Source organism: Xyrauchen texanus, chromosome 2 (assembly GCF_025860055.1).
Source record: "Xyrauchen texanus isolate HMW12.3.18 chromosome 2, RBS_HiC_50CHRs, whole genome shotgun sequence".
Lineage (NCBI taxonomy): Eukaryota > Metazoa > Chordata > Actinopteri > Cypriniformes > Catostomidae > Xyrauchen > Xyrauchen texanus.
Window position 1 is genome coordinate 3,908,386 of NC_068277.1, and position 21,593 is coordinate 3,929,978.

Here is a 21,593-nt window from a genome sequence, read left to right on the forward strand (position 1 = left end):
CTGGGTCCCTGGCTGCCCTGACCTCTGGATACCTTGTTGCCTGGAACCTGCCAGCATCTCCCGGCCATCCGCTATGTCCCTGATTGTCTTCTTTTGCTTTACCTGGTCCGCTCTGGTCTTCTGCTACCTCTACTGTTCATCTGTCGGATACACAGTGGCCTCTTGCTGCCTTGACTGGTCCCCTGGCTGTCCGTCAGATTCACGGTGGTCTCCTGCTGCCTCACCTGGTCTGCCCTGGTATCCTGGTTGTCAAACGGGATCCACGGTGGTCTGCAGCAGCCTCTCTAGTTCCCTCTGTTCTTCATCTCACCCGTTGGTGCACCTTTCATCATCTGCCAGTTTTGCCCTACCCTTGCTTGCTCATTTTTGTTGTTGCTTTTGGGCTTCAGGAGCCGCTCTTTAAATTAGGTGCTATGTATTTACTTTTATTTTGACAGTATTATTGGTAGTATTTTAAATGTACTTTTAATTTGAATATGTTTTGAATCTGTCCTTACTGTGACTTAGTTCATCATCCCTTCCTGATTGTTTCCAGCTGTGTCTTGTTAACCCATTCCCAAAATCACATATCTCTGTCTTTGTTAGTTATTATTCATTTATGAATTTAATGGTTTGTTTCTAACGGTTCCAGTGTTTCTCATGGTTTATATGTGTTTTAATAAAAGAGCTGCAATTATATCCATTGTCTCTCACATCTCATCTCCACAAGCATTACAAGTGGAAAAAGTACAAAAGGATTTAAAGAAAAGGACTTTCCAACAAGTGTTGCACAGTCACACTATTCACATAGAACTATATCCTTATTATTCAACAGACCAGAGGCCTTTGCCTATACCTTAAAAATGGGTAATTTGGAAATATTAATCAAATAACAGTAGCCTTTTGAATACTGTATACAGAGTTTTTATATTCAAATTTAAGACATTTTAAGACCTGTTTTTCAGACCTGAACAAATACATTAAAATTGCATGTCCATACCACAACAAACCCACACAAACTCAAAATAAATAATGTATCACAGATTATTTTACTTAATCAGGCTGTGACATACATTCAAATCAGCCTTAACACAGTTTATGAGCATAACAGGAATTACAGGTTACTAGTGGTCCATCAATATTGGATTGTGCGGATACAATTATAATGTTTTGAAAGAAAGGCGATGCCATTTTTATCTGCCGATAGTTTTTAAAACTCATAGCCTATATTGAATGAAAAAAAAAAAGTCTTAAGTCTAAGAGTGCCCCAATGTGCAATCAAAACTCATACACACACTCGCGGTTTTCACGTCTATTTGCACACTGTGGCCAAACACCGGAAATAGGTAAGACAAGTCGGTAAGTAGGCAAGTCCAAAACCGCAAGTGGGGGTATTGGGACAGGGCCACAGAATCATGAGCTCTCCTTGTGCTTGAAGAATGTGCAATAGTGTCTACAATTTGAAGCAAGCAGTGCACACATTTATTTAATGCCATTTTTTTTTCAAAGAGTTTTGAAGTTTAATAATAATCGCATTATGCCAGATCACGATTCCTGTCTCTCTATTCACAAATTTAAGACCTCTTTAAATGATAAATAAAACTTTTGTTATACCATTAAAGATATTTATGAATTTACATTTTAGAAAACTGAATTTAAGAACATTTTAAGGACCCGCGGGAACGCTGGTATATCATACTAACACAATATACTGTTTCAAATGTTTTGTAGCATTTTTCTTTTCATTTTTAATCTTTTAATATTTTCCTCTAATCATCTCACAAGCCATGTAGAGGCATGATTCTCAATGGCCATGTGATATTACATAAACCAAAAAAAAAATGCATTTATTGCATTTTGTAAGATGTAAAAAAGTAATGAATTAAGCTTTGTGACAAGTAATGCTAAAATAACATTTAAATGTTTTTAACAATGATTAACAATGTCACCCTGTCACTTTCACAGAAGCAAACGGCTGAAAAAGGAGATCCTAATGAACGAAACAGAGCTAAATGAAATAATGGATTGCTGTAAAGAGTCTTGCATTCTAATCAAAACTTAGGAATGGAGAATGTTCAAGCAATGTAAATAAAAGACCACATTGAAGCTGTCCCAAAAAGTGTTTTTGGTTTTACGGTCAGTTTCTTTAAGGACATTTACCTGCAAATAAAACATAGACTGTTACATCAAAAATAAATCACTTTCAATTTAATTTACAAGCATTTAAATTATGTAAAATTATGTTTTATATGTTAAATTGATGTTATTTAAAATGTTTGGTCCTGCTTGTATGAATAGACTCACGTTTGACATCTTGTTTCTGTCTCTTGTCCTGTTTGGGCATCTGAGACCAACGCAACATCACATCCGATATGCCCCTTGTGGCCAGAGCAGACTGCAGCTGAAATGAGCATATCTCTTAAGACTGCGAATACAACTGATAGAATAATTGTGCATTCAGATTGCTGTTATCTCTCACCTGTGTAAGGAGGTCGACTCTCAATGCAGAGTCAGTCAGACTTGCGCTGGATTTAAATTCTATCCTCACAAATGAACGCTTTAACCAGGGGCCTGACAAACACTCATGCAAAGGCACAAAAGATATAATGTTTGTGTAACAGTGTAATTATTTGAATTTGTTCAATTACTACATAAATGGGGACATCACCATCTACCTGCTGGTATTAGTCAGGGTAGACTCCCTATTTAATTCTTAAGTGCATGAAAATGAGGCAGTGTTCAATGTAACAAATGATTTCAAATGATATAAGTGTATGAGTTTTATTCTTTTGTGATGTCCTTGCACTGTTTTGTGTGGGATTGTATCACTTTAAAAGTGTTTTTTATTATTATTCTTAATTGTGAACCACTGTTCATGTTATAATAGCTATATAAAGAGAAGCTAGTATCAATCGCATCACGAAATGGCAATATATAGTCATCTAGCTGCAGAGCTCCAAATAGGAGGAGCTCCAAACTGACAGCAAAGATGTAGCGAGCCCCTTACCGAACCCTTTCCCTAACCTTATCCGTCTGTAGAAGTGACGCCCCCATTTGTAGTTGGCGCAACCCCCTTTATGAGTAACCACGCCCCCCTTTTGGAGCCTGCAGCTATACCTTCTTGGCTTATTGGGGAAAGTCTGTCAATGTTTGTTAATTAAAAATGTATGCCGTCTTATTGATAATAAAGACATTTTACACCATACATGCCAGATAAGTTGTAATACAGTACATTAGAATTGCAATAATATAATATATGTAATATTGTAACGCAATATTCTATTAAAGAAATGCACTAATTCAACCAAAAATGCAATTCTCTCATCATTTACTTACTCTCATGCCATCCCAGAGTATGATCTTCTTTCTTCTGCAGAACACAAAGATTTTTAGAAGAATATTTCAGCTCTGTAGATCAATACAATGCAAGTGAATGGTGGACAGATCAATATTTAAGTTTTAGTCAAAACTGGTGTTTCTCACCCACCACTTTTCATATCGCCAGTGATGGACAGTAGCATAAGCTATTAGCTTAATGGCAAGTCAAGTAGCTTTTCAGTAGCATAGCCATATTTTTGATTAGGTAGTTGCGTAGCATTGACAAAAGCTACACCGCTGCATCATGTCATGTACCCGTATTTACTGTGGCCAGTTTTGAATCAGAACAAAAGCACTCATTTGAGTCAGTTCTTTACATTAAGTGATAGCAAAGCAGTCTGAATTGGTTTGCCATTCATTGTTAATGACTCAGAAAGTTCACTCATGCTGCTGAATCAATTATTCACTCAAAAACACACTAACACAATATAATACGTATGTGGCAGGGCGGAGGGCGGGGCCGGATTGTGATCCTACACACCCGGTCCCGTATTAGGCTAATTATGCCTCCGTGAGGGATAAAGACTGACTGCAGAGGATCGTGCTGGAGAGAGAGATTGTTAACGGACATGTCCGTCGTGTGTGTGTGTGTGTGTGTGTGTGTGTGTGTGTGTGTGTGTGTGTGTGTGTGTGTGTGTGTGTGTGTGTGTGTGATTGTTTGGTGTCTTTTAAGTTTATCATTAAAACTATTATTTATATCGTCAAGCCGGTTCTCGCCTCCTCCTTTCCATTGATCACGTTACAACGTACAACAGCGATATTTATCTAGAATCAGTGCAAACCAAACAACGTGCAAATGTGTCCTATCATGTTTTTAATAAGTTCAACATGTTTGCAGCTTGTAACTGACTGTAGGTAAAGACAATTTCCATCTAAAAAGTATCAAAATGCTTAGTAGCCTACGTAAATAAAATGGTGTAGAAATATGGTAACTATATATCAAATTACAATGGTAGTAAATGGTAAATGGTCTGCACTTACATAGCACCTTTTTAACCTTAATGGTATTCAAAGCCAATGACGGTCCAAGGACATTTCAGCATGTGGAGTAAATTGTCTGCACTTATATAGCACCTTTTTAAGCCTTAACGGTATTCAAAGCCCTTTACACTGTGACTCATTCACCCATTCACACACACATTCATACACCAATGGCAGCAGAGCTGCTATGCAAGGTGCTAGTCTGCCATTTGGAGCAACTTGGGGTTCAGTGTCTTGCCCAAGGACACTTCGGCATGTGGAGTCATGTGGGCCGGAAATCAAACAAAGAACCCTGCGATTGGTGGACGATCCGCCACCTGAGCCACAGCCACCCTACCATGCCGTACCATGCTGTTCTTTGAAGCACCATGTAAATACAGAAGGGAACATAAATATGGTAGTTATATTGATTATCAAAGTACCATGGTATTACCATCTTATACCATCAGATTTTGGAGTGTTCTTGACCAGATGTGCTCTCTCACACACACACACACACACACACACACGGACAAGGAATTTGGCCTCTGAACAGAAGCTTTCAGTACATACAGAAATACAACCGCTAGATACAGAATTACAGGACATGATGAATAGTATAATGAAACTAGCTTTGTTGTTCAGGAATGGGTTCTCTTATGAGAGGTTCTCTCGTATTGCGTAAGCTAGCTTACGCTACGGGAAAGATTCATCTTTTCTGAGATATTGAGGCCAAAAAATTATCCTTAATTTTTGTATCCATTGTCAACGCAGTGCGGCAGCTGCAGACCTTGAGCGGGCTAGCTAGCGAGCTCATAGGTTGCTCTGTGGCAACTGCTGCAGCCTATAGACGAGCTTGGGCGAACTCGCATCCAATGAGAGGCGTCCGCGCACTCACTGCATCAAAGCCCGCCAAAATGGGCGTGACTAGAGTGCTTATAAGCGTAGTTCGTAGGCTGGAACCCTGATTTTCATCTCTTCAGCGAAGCTCTTCGCATCGCTGACCTGGAAGGCGCGTCGCCGTTCGAGGGGCATCAAGCAAGCGTGGACAGCGCTAGAAGAAGCCGGCCGTCTCAGCCACCTTCAGCCATCCTGCGAGCTACGCCATCCGACGACGTATCCTTTTATTCAGCAAGCTAGTTCTCACGGACTATTCACAAAAGAGTACGAGCGTCTTTTTCAAGATGCCTCGCTCCACTTGCGCCTCATGTCGCGCCCTTCTCAGCACAGGAGACCGCCACATCATCTGCGCTCTCTGCCTGGGACTGGGGCACGCAGAGCTCGCCCTCACTGAGGGCGGATGCGATTTCTGCGAGGAGCTACCGATGTCGACCCTGCGGGCTCGACTCGAAGCGCTCAAAGCAGAAACCGCCGCGCCGCCTTACCTTCAGCCGCGCAGGAAGAAGCGCCGCTCACAAAGGCTGCCGGAAACTGTGGTTGAAGCGACTGCCTCGCCGGAGCCTCTCCCTCGAGCATCGCTTTCACCCTCCCCGCCCCCCCGGGACGCGCAGTTGCCGGCGAGCAGCCGCACTGCTGCCATCTCGGATGACGAGGCGGAGGATAAGGGCCGCTGTTCCATCATGGCGTCGGACAGCGAGGAGTGGTCAGGCTCCCAAGCCTCCTCCTCGGCCCAGGAATCCAGCAGGACCCGCGCCGGAGTCGAAGGGGAGTTAACACGCCTCCTCACACAGGCCGTCGACCGCCTCGGGCTCGAGTGGTCACCGCCCCCTGAGCAGGCACCCAACAGACTCGACGGCTGCTTTCTTCAAAGCCATCGCCGCTCTACACCCGCGGCCCGGGCCGCTCCCTTCCTGCCGGAATTACATACGGAGCTTGCAAAGTCGTGGAACGCTCCTTTTTCAGCCAGGACCGTTCCCACGTCTCCACCTCTCTTGCGTCGGTGCACGGCGCCACTGAGAGAGGCTACTCCTCCATCCCCCCGGTCGAGGACTCGGTAGCAGCACACCTTTATCCGCCCTCCGCGAGATGGCATTCCAAGCCTGTGCTCCCGTCTAAGGCCTGCAGAGCGACTTCCGCCTATGTTGGCCGCGCCTATTCCGCCGCCGGCCAAGCCGCATCTGCTCTGCACTCAATGGCCATTTTACAGATCCTACAAGCAGACCTTCTTCGGGAGTGGGATGAGAAAGGCAGGCACCCAGAGGCTGTTACTGATCTACGAAGCGCGACAGACCTCGCCCTTCGCGCTACCAAAGCTGCAGCCCAAGCTCTAGGGAAGTGCATGGCTTCGCTGACTGTGACCGAGAGACACTTATGGCTAACACTAGCCGACATGGGAGAAGCAGAGCGCTCCACGTTCCTCAATGCACCGCTCTCTCCGACCGGTCTCTTTGGCTCCGCGGTGAGTGGCATTGTTGACCGCTTCTCAGAAGTCTAGAAAGCCACCCAAGCCGTGAACCACTTCCTGCCACGTCGCGCTAGCTCCTCTGCAGGCCGCTCACGTGATCAGCCTCCTGCACGAGCCTCTTCACAGCGCCCAGTTCAACAAACTCAGACTTCTCAGCGTCGACAGGGCGGCCGCCCTCGATCGCGCTCAGACAGCCGCCGCAGACCTCCGCCCCCCCGCGGGCCTCGATTTAAGGTAACGCTGAAACCAGAGCAACCGAAGTCTTCCTAACTTTGTTGAACAAACGACGGCTCAGTCCCGCCGCGGCCGGACCACCGTCAAAGCTTTGCCCCCTGTCAGTCCCCTTCTCTCAGGCTACTACAGTGGTGAATTTAGCAGCCAACAAGCCGGTGACACTGCCCGCTTGCCTGCACTCAAACGCCGTTTTCACGGCGACCCAAATAAATCTTGTAAAGAGCAAACATGTCTTATGTGTAGAAAAAGTGCCCACAACCCAGTGTTCGCCCCTACACACAAGCATAACACATCCCGTGCCCCTATCAGAGCACGCTCTCATAAAGCGGTTACGAACCGCTCGAGCATCAGAGTCAATGAAGGCGCCCACAAATGCGTGCACGCGCCCATTCTCTGCCCGCTCTGTCACACGACCAGCCCTATGTGTAGAAAATGTGCCCACAATCCAGTGTTCACTTCTGCACACAAGCACTGCATGTCTCGTGTCCCCACCAGAGCACGCTCACATAAAGCGGTTACGAACCGCTCGAGCGTCAGAGTCAATGAAGGCGCCCACAAATGCGTGCGCGCGCCCATTCTCTGCCCGCTCTGTTACACGGCCAGCAACCATTCCTCTGTGTGTAAGTCCCGTGCCCATGACTATGCTTGTGCATCACGTAACAGATGTGACTCTTTCCCCATTCATTCCAATCGGGAAGTCACTCACAAAACAGCCTGTTCATGCTGTCTGCGAGCAATCATGCATGAACACACTAAACGCGCTCACACATTTTGTTCAGTGCTCTGTGTCAGAGCGAATTGGCCATTCACCCTCTAGCGTTACGCTTTAAAGCGTGGGAAGCTATTCCAGGGATATCCAAGTGGGTGTTAAGCACAATACAACAGGGCTATTTGCTACAGTTCGATCGCCGCCCTCCTCGCTTCAGAGCGCGGCTCGAAACCACTGTGAACACGGAAGCAGCGTGCGTGCTTCGTTCAGAAATAGCAAGCCTTCTGTGCAAAAGGGCCATAGAAAAAGTGCCACCCTCTCTGAGCGAGTCGGGGCTTTACAGCCGTTATTTTCTTGTTCCCAAGAAAGACGGCGGCCTCAGACCCATATTAGATCTCAGGGTTTTGAACAAGGTGCTTGCAAAAAGACCGTTCAAAATGCTTACAATCAGGAAACTCCTCGCGCATGTGCGCCAGGGGACTGGTTTATTTCTCTCGATCTGAAAGATGCATACTTTCAGATTCAGATAAATCCCGTCACAGGCCATTCTTGAGATTCGCCTTCGACGGCCAGGTTTATCAATACACCGTCCTTCCGTTCGGCCTGTCCTTAGCACCCCGTACTTTCACGAAGTGCATGGATGCGGCGCTCGCACCCCTGCGGAGTCAGGGTTTGTGAATTCTGAACTATTTGGACGACTGGCTGATTATAGCTCAGTCACATATGGAGCTTCTGTCTCACAGAGCAGTTCTCCTCAGCCATCTGAACAGTTTGGGTCTTGCAGTCAATTGGACCAAGAGCTCACTACAGCCCAGTCAGACCATTTCCTTCCTGGGAATAGAACTAGACTCCGTGGCAATGACGGCACGCTTATCTACACAGCGCGCACGCCGTGTTCAGCGACTAGCCGCATCTTTTCAGATGAACAGCCTCACGCCTCTGAAGAAATTCCAGAGAGTGCTAGGTTACATGGCCTCAGCCGCAGCAGTACTTCAGCTGGGTTTACTGCACATGCGCCCGCTTCAGCATTGGCTAAACACCCGCGCGTCTCGCCGGGCTTGGGCCACAGGCCGCCAGCCCATCAAGGTGACTCAGACCTGTATATCAGCTCTGCAGCCCTGGACAGTGGCCGAATGGTATCAGCAGGGAGTGACAATGGGAGCTGTATCTCGCCGAAAAGTCATCTCGACAGACGCGTCCAACATGGGTTGGGGCGCGGTCTGCGAGGGCTCTCCGGTTTTCGGCCTATGGTCAGTTCAGGAAAAGCTCCTTCACATAAATTGTCTGGAAATGATAGCGGTCGAGTACGCGCTCGTGCGCTTTCTCCCGGTCATTCAGGGTCACCACGTCCTGGTCCGTTCGGACAACAGATCTGTGGTATCCTACCTAAACCGTCAGGGCGGTGTCAGATCCAGGAACCTCTTCCATCTGACGAAACGCATACTGAGTTGGTCCCAGTGCCACCTGCGCTCGCTGAGGGCGACACACGTGCCAGGCCACCTGAACGACGGCCCGGACAGACTGTCCAGAGACAATATTCCCCCAGGGGAATGGTCCCTGCACGCTCAAACAGTCCAGACGTTATGGCACCTATTCGGCAGAGCAGAGATAGACCTCTTTGCGTCCAAAGAGAACTCTCACTGCCCAATATTTTTCTCGAAAGCGAGGACGCGCTGGCCCAGGACTGGCCCAGACGCCCGCTTTACGCCTTCCCTCCCGTCTCGCTATTGCCACAGGTAATGCAGAGGATCAGGGAAACGCGTCACTCGCTGCTCCTCATAGCCCCGCGTTGGGAGAATCAGACATGGTTCCCGGAGCTTACGCAGCTGTCACTGACAGTGCCGTGGCCCATCCCAGTGAGAGCAGATCTCCTCTCTCAAGCTCGCGGCACAATCTGGCATACCCACCCAGAGCGCTGGGCGCTGCATGCGTGGGTGATCAACGACTACCCGTCGCTCTGCCAGAAGGAGTAATAAACACATCATACACGCTAGAGCCCCTTCCACGAGAAGACTCTATGCGTCAAAATGGTCTGTGTTCTCAAAATGGTGCACCGACAGAGACCTGGACCCGCGGACATGTGGGGTGTCGTCGCTGCTCGTATTTCTACAAGAGCTGCTGGATAAGGGCAGATCCCCATCCACGCTCAAAGTGTATGTGGCGGCCGTTGCGGCGTTCGCTGAACCCCTGCATGGCCAGTCATGGGGTAAAAACGAGCTGGTCATCCGCTTCCTCAGGGGAGCTAGAAGGATGAACCCCCGCGCCCCCATCGGTTCCTATCTGGGATCTTTCTATAGTTCTCGAAACTATGAAAGCCCCCCCTTTCGAACCTCTTCAATCCGTGGATTTGAAATACCTTTCACTCAAAACCGTTTTTCTGACTGCCCTGTCATCAGTCAAACGTGTGGGAGACCTTCACGCGCTGTCTGTCAGCGCTGCGTGTCTTGAGTTTGGACCAAGTGACTCCAAGGTCATTTTAAAGCCTAGACACGGCTATGTTTCCAAGGTGATCGGTACTCCTTTCAGAGCACAGGTCATTTCCCTATCGGCGCTGCCAGCACCCGATAGCTGAACGCGACGCCAATCTCCTTTGCCCGGTCAGAGCACTGAGATTGTATACTGCGCGCTCCGCTGCTTTCAGACGCTCTGAGCAGCTTTTCGTTTCGTTTGGAGGGCGCACCAAAGGTCTCGCCGCCTCGAAACAGACACTATCTAGATGGATAGTGGACGCTATTGCTGCTGCATACGCGTCAAAAGACCTGCCATGCCCGTTGGGCATTAGGGCTCACTCCACTAGAGGCATGGCATCCTCGTGGGCATGGTCCAGCGGGATTTCCATTCACGACATATGTGTGGCAGCGGGATGGACTTCCCCTCCACCTTTGTCAGATTTTACAATATGGAAGTGCCCGCTCTGCAGGCAAAACTACTAGCGGTTTAATACGCTACAGCTCCCCTGGTGAGCTGCACTGATGGGACACATTCCACACAGACCGGCACCGCCGCTCTGTCGTTCCCTTCCCACTATGTGCTTATGTATTACACAATCAATGACCCGCATTCTTGCCGGCCAAATATTATTTCCCCACTCATAAGGGCTCCCGGGTCCCCCCTTAATTCCCTGGGGCCCATACAGTGGATGCTTGGCGCGCACGGCGTTGACAATGGATTCCCGTAGCGTAAGCTAGCTTACGCAATACGAGAGAACCTCTCTTAAGAGAACGTATCGGTTACCTAACGTAACCTCGGTTCTCTCTAGATGAGGGAACGAGTATTGCGTAGCCGGCCGTGCTCACGCCACGAGCGACTTTTCGCTTCAGTCAATGAAAACCAGGGTTCCAGCCTACGAACTACGCTTATATGCACTCTAGTCACGCCCATTTTGGCGGGCTTTGATGCAGTGAGCGCGCGGACGCCTCTCATTGGATGCGAGTTTGCCCAAGCTCGTCTATAGGCTGCAGCAGTTGCCACAGAGCAACCTATGAGCTCGCTAGCCAGCCCGCTCAAGGTCTGCAGCTGCCGCACTGCGTTGACAATGGATACAAAAATTAAGGATAATTTTTTGGCTTCAATATCTCAGAAAAGATGAATCTTTCACGTAGTGTAAGCTAGCTTACACAATACTCGTTCCCTCATCTAGAGAGAACCGAGGTTACGTTAGGTAACCGATACGTTTTTACAGATAGTGGTATAAAAAAAAATAGTGATTTAGCAAATTTTAACATGGTTTTGTATATGTGGGATGTATAAATATGTATAAATATGAATATACATGTTGTTGTTTTTTTACATGTACAGACATTTCATATTGCACCATACTGTATACATGCATACTGTATTGCACTATACTATACTGTGTTTCTCAATGCCAACTTTGGCATATAGCTTGTAGTGTAACTTGCTACTTTCTCTTTCATCTTAGCTTAACTCATTGTACTGTTTCATTTTTTGAGTAGTTTGCCCAACACTGCATAACACGGATTACGTTTATGTTGCCTTTGTTAGCTTCAAAGATTTGGACCCCACTGACTTGCATTGTATGGACCTTCAAAGCTGAGATATTCTTCTAGAAATCTTTGTTTGCGTTCCGTAGAAGAAAGAATGTTATACACATGTGGGATGGCATATGGGTGAGTATAAACAAACTTTAATTTTGGGTTGAACTATCCCTTTATACAATTATTTAATGTGATCACAATGGCAGGACATAAAGTTGTTGAGTTCATAAAAAACAGCAGAGTTTGATGAGGCATGCTGGGTGGGCTGTTTTATCTCTGTGCCAAAATACCCATTCATCTGATTCTTTCCCTGTAATATGTGGAGAGACAGATGAGAAATGTATGACAGAATGTAAGCCTCAGTCGCCATTCACCTATATTGCACCTTGTTTCTATATAATAAAAGTCAATCGTGACTGAGGCTAACATTCTGCCTATTATCTCCGTTTGGGTTCCACAGAAGAAAGAAAGTCATATGGGTTTGGAGTGACATTAGGGTGATATAAATAATGACAGAATTTTAGTTTTTGAGTGAATTATTCCTTAAAGAACAAACATAACACGGAATTACCTATTCCGTAGACTTCCACCTCACACAGAGTTAGAGCCGTTGAATTTCTAGGACTGATCAGATTCACATACCGACCCTCCATATAGTCACAATCAAAGATGGCAGATTCACCGGCTACAATACTAGGAATCACAGCACATCTAAAAAGAAATCAGGAAAAAATATCTTATACTGTATGTGTTCTTCCATTTTCTGTACTTAACTGTGATTCTCAACTGGTTTTCCTTCAGGACACAGATTTACCATTTGACATCAAGTGGTAGCCTGGGACATTCCAAAATTGCTTCACAAGTTCACTGGTTCATGTACTCCTGTAATGCATTAGGGTAAATGGATTTGGTGTGCTTTTCACAATGGTGGGGCTCGAGTCCGGGACTGGGTTTGAGCTGAGATCCCCCCTGGTCAATCTTACTAACGCAAGTGTTATGGGAGCCAGCTGGTGTGTGATAGCTGTGCGGTATGTGTAAACCTCACTCCCCTGGCCTTAAGAGGTGTGCCGGCTGACTGCAGGGGTGGACTTGAGTGACAGAGCGCAACTGTACGGTTCCACTGTTGTAAAAGTCCCATTCAAAAATATATTTTTAATTAAAGCCAGTAATGTAACGAAAGGAGCAAAGTACATTTTTTTCAAAGTTGAAATTTTATCATTAGAAATTTTATTGAGTAAGAGTAAAAATGACCCATTATTAAACCTACTATTAAAAGTAAATTTTCTCCAAAAATGTACTCAAGTAAATGTAACAGAGTAAATGTAGCATGTTACTACCCGCCTCTGTCGTTTTTTGAATGAACTGTTTCCAACAACTTAAAGCACATTTTGACTCTAGATAATCCATCTCTGACTTGCGCATAACCTTTTAAGCTAAGTTTGCATGTTTTTGTGCATATCAAGCATTTCCATTCAGGTTTCTTAAGTGCAAATTAGTTGGGTGGTGATGATTTTTAAGAAGGAGGTAATGTCACTTTGGCTATCTTCTATCAAGTATTTACACTGATTTTGCACGAAAATACTGTTTGTTTTGACACACGGCCTTTGACATCAACAATGAAACATATTACAAGCGTTTACTCCTTTTTAAATGTTGAAAAGTCTAAGTATGTATGATTATATGGTAGCTGCTTTTTATTATTTCCACTTAGCATTGTTGGTTTTTTCCCTGCTGTCCGTGACACTGTCAGAACAGACCTGCGACCCATTTTTGGGTCGTAGTCTTGACCCACCAGTTGAGAACTGTTTTGTTACATGTATGCGGTCTAATGCTTGAGTAATCAGGATTTTGTTACGGATAAGACACCAATAGAATTGAAAGACATTCTTACATGGAGTTGCTGTTGCCGTTGTTCTCCAAAGAGTTTCCGATGATAATTTTAGCTCCATTTACTTGATCTAGACAGCAGTCTGCTCTGTTAGTGACGATCACTCTGTTTACTTTGTACACATTATGCAGATCCACCCTCCACCATGGGTTATTATGATAATATGTAGCGGAGCACGCTGTCGACGGCTGCAAGAGACCTAGATTACCATCATTGGCTTGTCCAGCATACCAGGTGTACCATGTTGATGCCTGTGTTGCATTTTTTCCCAATGCCAAATTTCCTAAAAATTGTGTCAACATAAAGGTTTGAGAAATTATTTAAAACAGGAAAGGAGTACAAGTGTGTCAAAAATGCTTTCAGTCAACTCTTGTTATAATCTGTGATTGTGTTTGACAGGTCCCCACACCTGTTTACCAATGAATTTCCATGACTAATCCAGTCGTTTGTGATTACTGCATATGGAATTTGAAAATTAATCATTTAAAAACATGCCAACAACAAAGTTGTACTAGAACCAATCACATGTAGCAATATCTAACTGATGAAATATTTTAGAGCATAATATAACTACAAACATAGGACTTAACTACATGAAAATGTGCGAATCAACTGGCTGGTGTTTTTATGGACATTTTCAATCTGTCCCTCTCCCTGTCTGTAGTCCCCACATGCTTCAAAACATCAACCATTGTGCCTGTACCGAAGCAAGCCAAAATCACTTGCTTAAATGACTGGCGTCCTGTTGCTCTGACCCCCATCATCAGCAAATGTTTGAAAGGTTAATCAGAGATCACATCTGCTCTGTTCTGCCCCCCTCTTTGGACCCATTGCAGTTTGCCTACCGCAACAACCGCTGCACTGATGATGCCAATGCATCTACACTACACACTGCTCTCTCCCATCTGGAAAAAAGGAACACATATGTGAGAATGCTGTTTGTAGACTACAGCTCAGCATTCAACACCATAGTGCCCTCCAAGCTGTGTTCTCAGCCCACTCCTGTATTCACTGTACACACATGACTGTGTGGCAACACATAGCTCCAATGCCATCAATAAGTTTGCTGACGATACAACGGTGGTAGGTCTGATCACTGACAATGATGAAACAGCCTACAGAGAGGAGTGTCAGGAGCACAACCTCTCCCTCAACGTCAGTAAAACCAAGGAGCTTGTAGTGGACTTCAGGAAGAAAGACGGAGAACACAGCCCCATCACCATCAATGGAGCACCAGTAGAGAGAGTCAGCAATTTCAAGTTCCTCGGTGTCCACATCACTGAAGAACTCACATGGTCCGTCCACACTGAGGCCGTTGTGAAGAAGGCTCACCAGCGCCTCTTCTTCCTGAGATGGCTGAGGAAGTTTGAAATGAACCACCACATCCTCACACGGTTCTACACTAGTACTGTAGAGAGCATCCTGACTGGCTGCATCACCGCCTGGTACGGCAATAGCACCGCTCACAACTGCAAAGCCCTGCAAAGGGTGGTGCGAACTGCCAGAAACATCATCGGAGGTGAGCTTCCCTCCCTCCAGGACACATATACCAGGCGGTGTGTGAAAAAAGGATCATCAGAGACTCCAGCCACCCGAGTCATGGTCTGTTCTCACTGCTACCATCAGGCAGGCGGTATCGCAGCATCAGGACCCGCACCAGCCGACTACATGACAGCTTCTTTCCCCAAGCAGTCAGACTGTTGAACACTTGATCTATCAGGATCAATAATTAGCACTGCACTTTATTAATCTATAATCTCACACTAGACTGTCAACATATTCTCCTCAATATACTACTTCACATATATATATATATATATATATATATTTCATATACTCTTTACTTATTGTACTGTATATTGTGTATTCTATATTGTGTGTATTGTTTACTGTACATTGTATATAATTATTGTGTTGTGTAAGAAGGTGTACATTTGATATGTAAATTGTGTTGTGTAAGTATGTTGTTTACTGTAATTGGTATATGTCTCGTCACTGTCATGACTGCTATGTTGCTCGGAACTGCACACAAGAATTTCACCTACTGTTGCACTTGTGTACATGGTAGTGTGACAATAAAGTGATTTGATTTGATTTGATTTGATGTCTATTACATTTAAGATTCTCCACAATTTTCCAGGCCTGGAAATCACCATTTAAAAATGTCCTTATATTTAAAGGTTTTCCTTGATTATGGGAACCATGGTTTCAGAAAGTTTTCATTCATGAAGAAATGTGTTTCTACTAGACCTGACCTGAACTACATTTGAGCTTCAACACCACTTTAAATACAACAAAAACAACAACAACCGCCATTCACCACTAAGTGGCGGTGACATCACCACAACGCTTGTGCCAAGCTATGTGCACCTTGAGGCCAAGTTAAGTGTCGAAAGCCCACTGGCAGGAAGTTACGGGGCAGACCCAAGTGCCACGGGTCGACTGACTGAGATGACTGGCTGATGGACCACCTGTACCCCCTACTGCGCTCTGCTCGTTGTTGTGAGTGTCACTCCTCCGCCCTCCATTGTTGTTAGAGGGTGACAGCCTCCAACTGCCCAGTAGCATCCTTCATGATCCTCCTCCACAGAGGCCAATCTTGACACCATTGGTACCAGTCCAATCAACTCCACATCCTCCTGTACCACATCAATCCATCTCCTCTCTAGCCTGTGCTGCGCCCGTTTAGCCCCATCAATCCAGCCGAACAATCTGTTTAGGCATGCGATGACTGGGCATGCAGGCTACATGGCCCAGCCAATGCAGCCTTGCCTGCCGGAGGAGCTCACCAATGGGACTTTGTCCAGATCTTTCAAGGATTTTTGAGCTCCTCACACAATCCAGCCTGATTAAACCTTGGATGGATCATAGGCAGGCCAGCCTAAATGTGTGTGAAATACAAGGACCGTCATCACAGACAGAAAAAGAGTTGTGCGATTGGTTAATAGGTAAGATACAATTTCAGAAAATAAAAACCTTCACACCTACTCCGTGAACAGATAAATAAAATTCACAGATCAACATTTAAAGATAAACAAATGGATTTCCTCAATTATATGTGTAAAAGATGGTGGATTGATAGAAAGTTGGTTGTTTAAGATGATTACTCATAGATCATCAAGATAATTAACATAGACGTTAATTTGGTCTAATGCTCATCATTAAATTAGTATGTACATTATAGATTATTGTATTGATTAAAGTAGTAAAAACATTAATTAATGAATGACAATAGTTAAACAATCTAGGAAAATATGTGTGCTGCATTTGCCAAAGGCAAATTAATTGGGGAAATTGAATGTTCATAACTATTTCTCACCTGCCACGAAACTCTATTTCGTATTATTTCTTTAAACATACAATGATCAATAAGAGTTCAAATAAGGACGAGACTTCTTTCGCTTAATATTTGCAATGAACAGAGCGTTATTGTAGATCAAAGTAATGGTTGTTAAGTGAGCTCTTTTGTAGTACTAAACATTATCCTGAATTGTAGTGTTACCTGACAAATCTCCATAGACTTCCACCTCACAGAGAGTCAATATTGCTGAAGCTGAAGGAATAACCACATACACATAACGTCCCAACATCCCACCACATGAGTAGGTGTATGATGCCCCAGCAGGAATACTAGGAATTACAGAACATCTATAGACACAAAGAGAATAATTAACTCATAATGAAATTCAGTTGCTTTCTGAATAAACCAATTCTATACACATTTAATAAAGAGAAAATAATTGATGTGTTTTCAAGCTTTTTTTCAGCTTTTTTTGCCTGACGAAAACCTAATAGTCTAAATATTTCAAGCAAATGTAAGCCAATAAAGTGTTTTTGGAGCAATAAAGCAGTGTACGGACACTTGCCATGTTTTCCTATTGGCACATAGCCTCTTTGAAAGGATCTAAAAGCCACTATACAGAACTGAAAGTACAAGTTTCTCATTAATGTGGGCTCATCTCAAGTTGAGTATAATGTACCGATTTCATAGCACAGTAATGTTTATTAATTTGTTTAGCATGTAAACATCTCTCTGTTGTAACTTTCCTTCCAAATAAACAATTACAAATGTATTATGACAGCATATTATTTTCAAGTTCAATAAAGTATTTCATTTTTATTAAATCCTTGTCTTATTGTTGTTTGCAGTGGATAGACCTACTATTGTAGTATGATGGTTCACTTGCATGGTCTGCTTAGGCTGTAGATTGTAATATACACATATAGTGTCTTCATTTGGACTCATATCAGCCATTTCACAAGTTTCATCTCTTAAAATGATACATGTAGTGCAATACAAGCATTAATGTGCATTGTGCAGTGAATAAAATGCTTAAACAATCATATTAAAATATAATTAAGTGTTTGTCTTCCTCAAAGTAAGTAATATATCGGCTATAAATATTTAAGCGAATAAAAGAACATCAACATGAAATTCAAAACCTTTGAGTAACACTGTGTTTTAAGGATATCATGTCCTAATTATTTTGAAATTGTCTTTTCATTTCTCGTTTTTCGGTGAACATGTGAATCAGGTTTCAACCCACCTTCGAATGTGGTCTAGACTGGACTTGTGAAAATTGGATGTCAAGTGTTTTTGTCCTGTTCAGACTATAAAAACCTAAATGGATTTGTGTCGGATAGGCGGGTATATTTTTCTGCCTGTGTGAACATAGCCTAGTTGTGTTTTCAAGTTTGCTAACCTTGGGTTTGATGAAATGTCTTTGGGTTTTGGAGAAAGAGTGTGAGGTTTAAGGTTTCAGAATTGAAGTCAATTTTAATAAACATGTTAACAAAACATATCAGAGAAACTCACAAAGGGTTCCTGTAAATGTCAGCAATGTGTCCAACTCGAATCTCTGCCCCATTTATCCTCTCTGAACAGCAATCTCGTCTGTTAGTGATGACCACTCTGTCTACACTGAGCGTCTTCTGCAGATCCACTCTCCACCATGGGTTGGCCTGTGAAATAGTATGGGTACATCTTCTGCTCACACCATCAATAGCATTCTGGGAAAGCCAGTTGCCATTTGTCGATGACTGGCTGGTTATGCCCGAACGTGCTGCATTCACTGGAATAGAAGGCCAGAAAAAAAATCACAGCTCAGTGACATATTTACTGTGCTTTCATTCTTACAGGTATTTTAAACAAACTTCTGAATTTAGCTGGGGTAGGTGGTTTGCATATCAGGGTTCTCACATTCATGGTAAACCTGGAATTATCAGGGGAATTTAGAATTGTGTTTTTTAAGGCCTGTTCAAGTCTGAAATTCAAACAAATATGAAACGTCAAGGTAATTTCTTTATTAAATATCTTTATTTCTTGTTATACTCTGCTCTAAAACATATAATCAGATGTTTTGCTTTTGTGTAGAGCTTGCATAGAGTAAAACAAGCCATAGTGATGTCTGATTTGTGATCATTCTTTTAAGTCAGTTACTTTTGATGATGCATCATCGATGCGCAACAAAAGCTATCCCGACTGGTCCGAACCGACAGAAGGTCTACTGTGGCACATGTCACAGAAAACGTACACTGATCAGCCACAATATTAAAACCACTGACTGGTGAAGTGAATAATATTGATTATATCGTTACGATCGTTTTCACACATAGGTTATGATAACTTCAGTGCTCTTTTATGGTCAAAAGTGGGCACTACGTTCCCATTGTTTTCTCATCTCTGCGCCCAGAAATGCAACCCAGGTTGGATCGGAGTTTAAAGATACAAAAGCACAATAAATAAATACAATAATATACACTATGTATTTTCTTAAACATGTGTAGTTTTAATTAAACCATGAACATGTGGCTAAAGCACAGGGCTGTTAATCAGAAGGTCACTGGTTCGATCCCCACAGCCACCACCATTGTGTCCTTGAGCAAGACACTTAACTCCAGGTTGCTCCGGGGGATTGTCCCTGTAATAAGGGCTCTGTAAGTCGCTTTGGATAAAAGCGTCTGCCAAATGCATAAATGTAAATGTAAAAAATGACAAACAGAATGAAGATTTATTGTAGTAATAAACCCATCTTATTTAAGAATAACAAGTATTATTATTATGCGAAGTAATGAACATGTAATATAAAATTACATATGTGATGAAGTGATGATTGTGCGACAGCTCCATCACTCACTCCGACGCTTTGTTCATATGTCAGCATCCAAATTCCCTCACTTATTTAATTCACTCTTTGCTGATGTAGAGCACTCACTGCAATTCACTATACAGGAAATAGTGAATGAGGGAACAAGTGAACGGTTTCGAACAAAGCCATGGATTTAATCACTGTTTTATGCTGCCTTTTGAGCTTCAAAACTTTGGACCTTGTTGACTTTTATGGACATACAGAGCTGAGATATTCTGCTAAAAATCTTTGTTTGTGTTCAGCAGAAGAAAGTAAGTAATGGGATGGCATGAGGGTGAGTAAAATATGCGAGATTTTGGATGAACTATTCTTTAACCCATGGATGGTCTTAACGATCAAGTCTCTAATTTGAACCTTCAAAAGCTTGTAATAAAGGCTCTGTTTGCTCAATCTCTCTACATTTAGTCTTAGATCATTCCACTAGATGGCAGCAAACACTAGAACAAATATATTTTTTCTCTCTATCACATTGTACAGATTTTGTGACTCCACCCATAGACATATGGTAGCCCCGCCCTTCCACCCTGTTTTGTGGAATATTTTGGCCTCTGAAAGGACTACAAATGTGATCTTTGTGTCATTTGAAAGCTAAAAGCTTCATCTTTATGTAGATAGTATGTAGAAATTCATCATCAGTAGTCAGAAACTTTTTTTTTTATTGCTGAACTTTTTTTTTCTGGACATTTGAGACATTACTGGATTATTTACCCAGGCCGGCTGAAAGACAAGTAGGAATAGATTCATTTTGTATAAAACAACCTAAGGTAAGAGCTTATTGAATGTTTGTGGCTACTCGGGGCTTACACAAGCGATGGATGAAGCAGACATGCGACTTTTGTTAAAAAATTCAACAAAATAATAATTTCACTTTGATTTTCTTTTGATGATTATTGAACAAAATAATCAAATAACTAATAACTTTAATTGCCATTTATTAAAGATTTTTCAAACAGTTGTTTATTTGTTTATCATATCTCAATTGAACATGTTACACATGTTTTTTAACAGTAAAATAACTTTTGAAAAAACAAATATCAATAAAATTCTTATTTTATGTCTTTTGTCAATGATAAAGTCTTGAGGGTTTAACCAGACTGCATTTTACTAATATTATTATTATTGTTGTTGTTTTTATACAACAAAAAAAAAATTATATAACTGAATAGCATTATTATTATTATTCAATATTATATTACAATAACCATAGTTGACTGGGTTGCAAAATATAATAATGACATTTGCTGAAACCATTTCACAAAGTGAACAAACAAAGGTGCACAGCTGACAGGTGCAATGTGTATGCAAAGATGTTTTTTATAGTTTTTTTCCCCTCTGCGTTTCATTGTTTTTACTGTTTTTCACTGTCTATAACAATATTTCCATTGGCAGGACAGCATGGGCGAAACATTATTTAATTTTTGTACAAAGAAATATTTTTTTTATTTGATGACAGCATTTTTATTTTTGGGTAAACTATACTTTAAACTATGTGCTATGATGTTTGCAAGCTTGTGAAATCTTACCCTGCACTCCATCTGTTTTCTTTGTCATGGAGAAAAACCCTTTGTGGAGAAATAATAAATACAGGACGAGGTTAATTTGGTAGTTAGATGGAAAGACAGACTCAATGAAAGAAAATATAGAGCTCATCTTGCATCTTGATTTGTTTAGTGAAATAAATGAATAAAGTCTGAATTGTCAAAATGTTGTAAATGTAATTTATGAATAGTGCAAAATATCTGAGAGACATTAAAAACACAATAAATTCCCTTGTGTTAAATTATTATTAATAATTATAAATTGGCCTCCAGATATAAGAATAAAGCAAAAATCAGATTACTTACCCAGTAAAAGTAACATGTACCGGTAGAATCCTGTCATTTTCTATTACAACCAGTTCTTGATTCTTACTGGATTATACTGAGGGTGCTTT

General features: G+C 42.8%; 1 protein-coding gene across 1 annotated transcript; it reads right to left on the reverse strand.

Moving 5' to 3' along the window:
• Positions 1 to 1,099: 1,099 nt before the first annotated feature.
• Positions 1,100 to 21,591, reverse strand: LOC127617339 (uncharacterized). Its single transcript, XM_052089333.1, has 9 exons — positions 21,505 to 21,591; positions 21,184 to 21,222; positions 18,328 to 18,583; positions 17,014 to 17,159; positions 13,515 to 13,794; positions 12,195 to 12,334; positions 2,459 to 2,550; positions 2,284 to 2,380; positions 1,100 to 2,139 (listed from the first exon to the last, which is right to left on the reverse strand). Exons 1-9 carry the CDS (start codon positions 21,539 to 21,541, stop codon positions 2,126 to 2,128), a joined length of 1,101 nt encoding a protein of 366 aa, XP_051945293.1. The 5' UTR covers positions 21,542 to 21,591; the 3' UTR covers positions 1,100 to 2,125.
• Positions 21,592 to 21,593: the final 2 nt, after the last annotated feature.

Coding starts and splice junctions, on each gene's coding strand:
- LOC127617339 (XM_052089333.1), bottom strand. CDS start 21,541: ATGACAGGATTCTACCGGTACATGTTACTTTTACTGG. Junction 21,223..21,504: donor GTACATGTTACTTTTACTGG/GTAAGTAATCTG, acceptor TTCTCCACAAAG/GGTTTTTCTCCATGACAAAG. Junction 13,795..17,013: donor AGTCTATGGAGATTTGTCAG/GTAACACTACAA, acceptor CACAATTTTTAG/GAAATTTGGCATTGGGAAAA.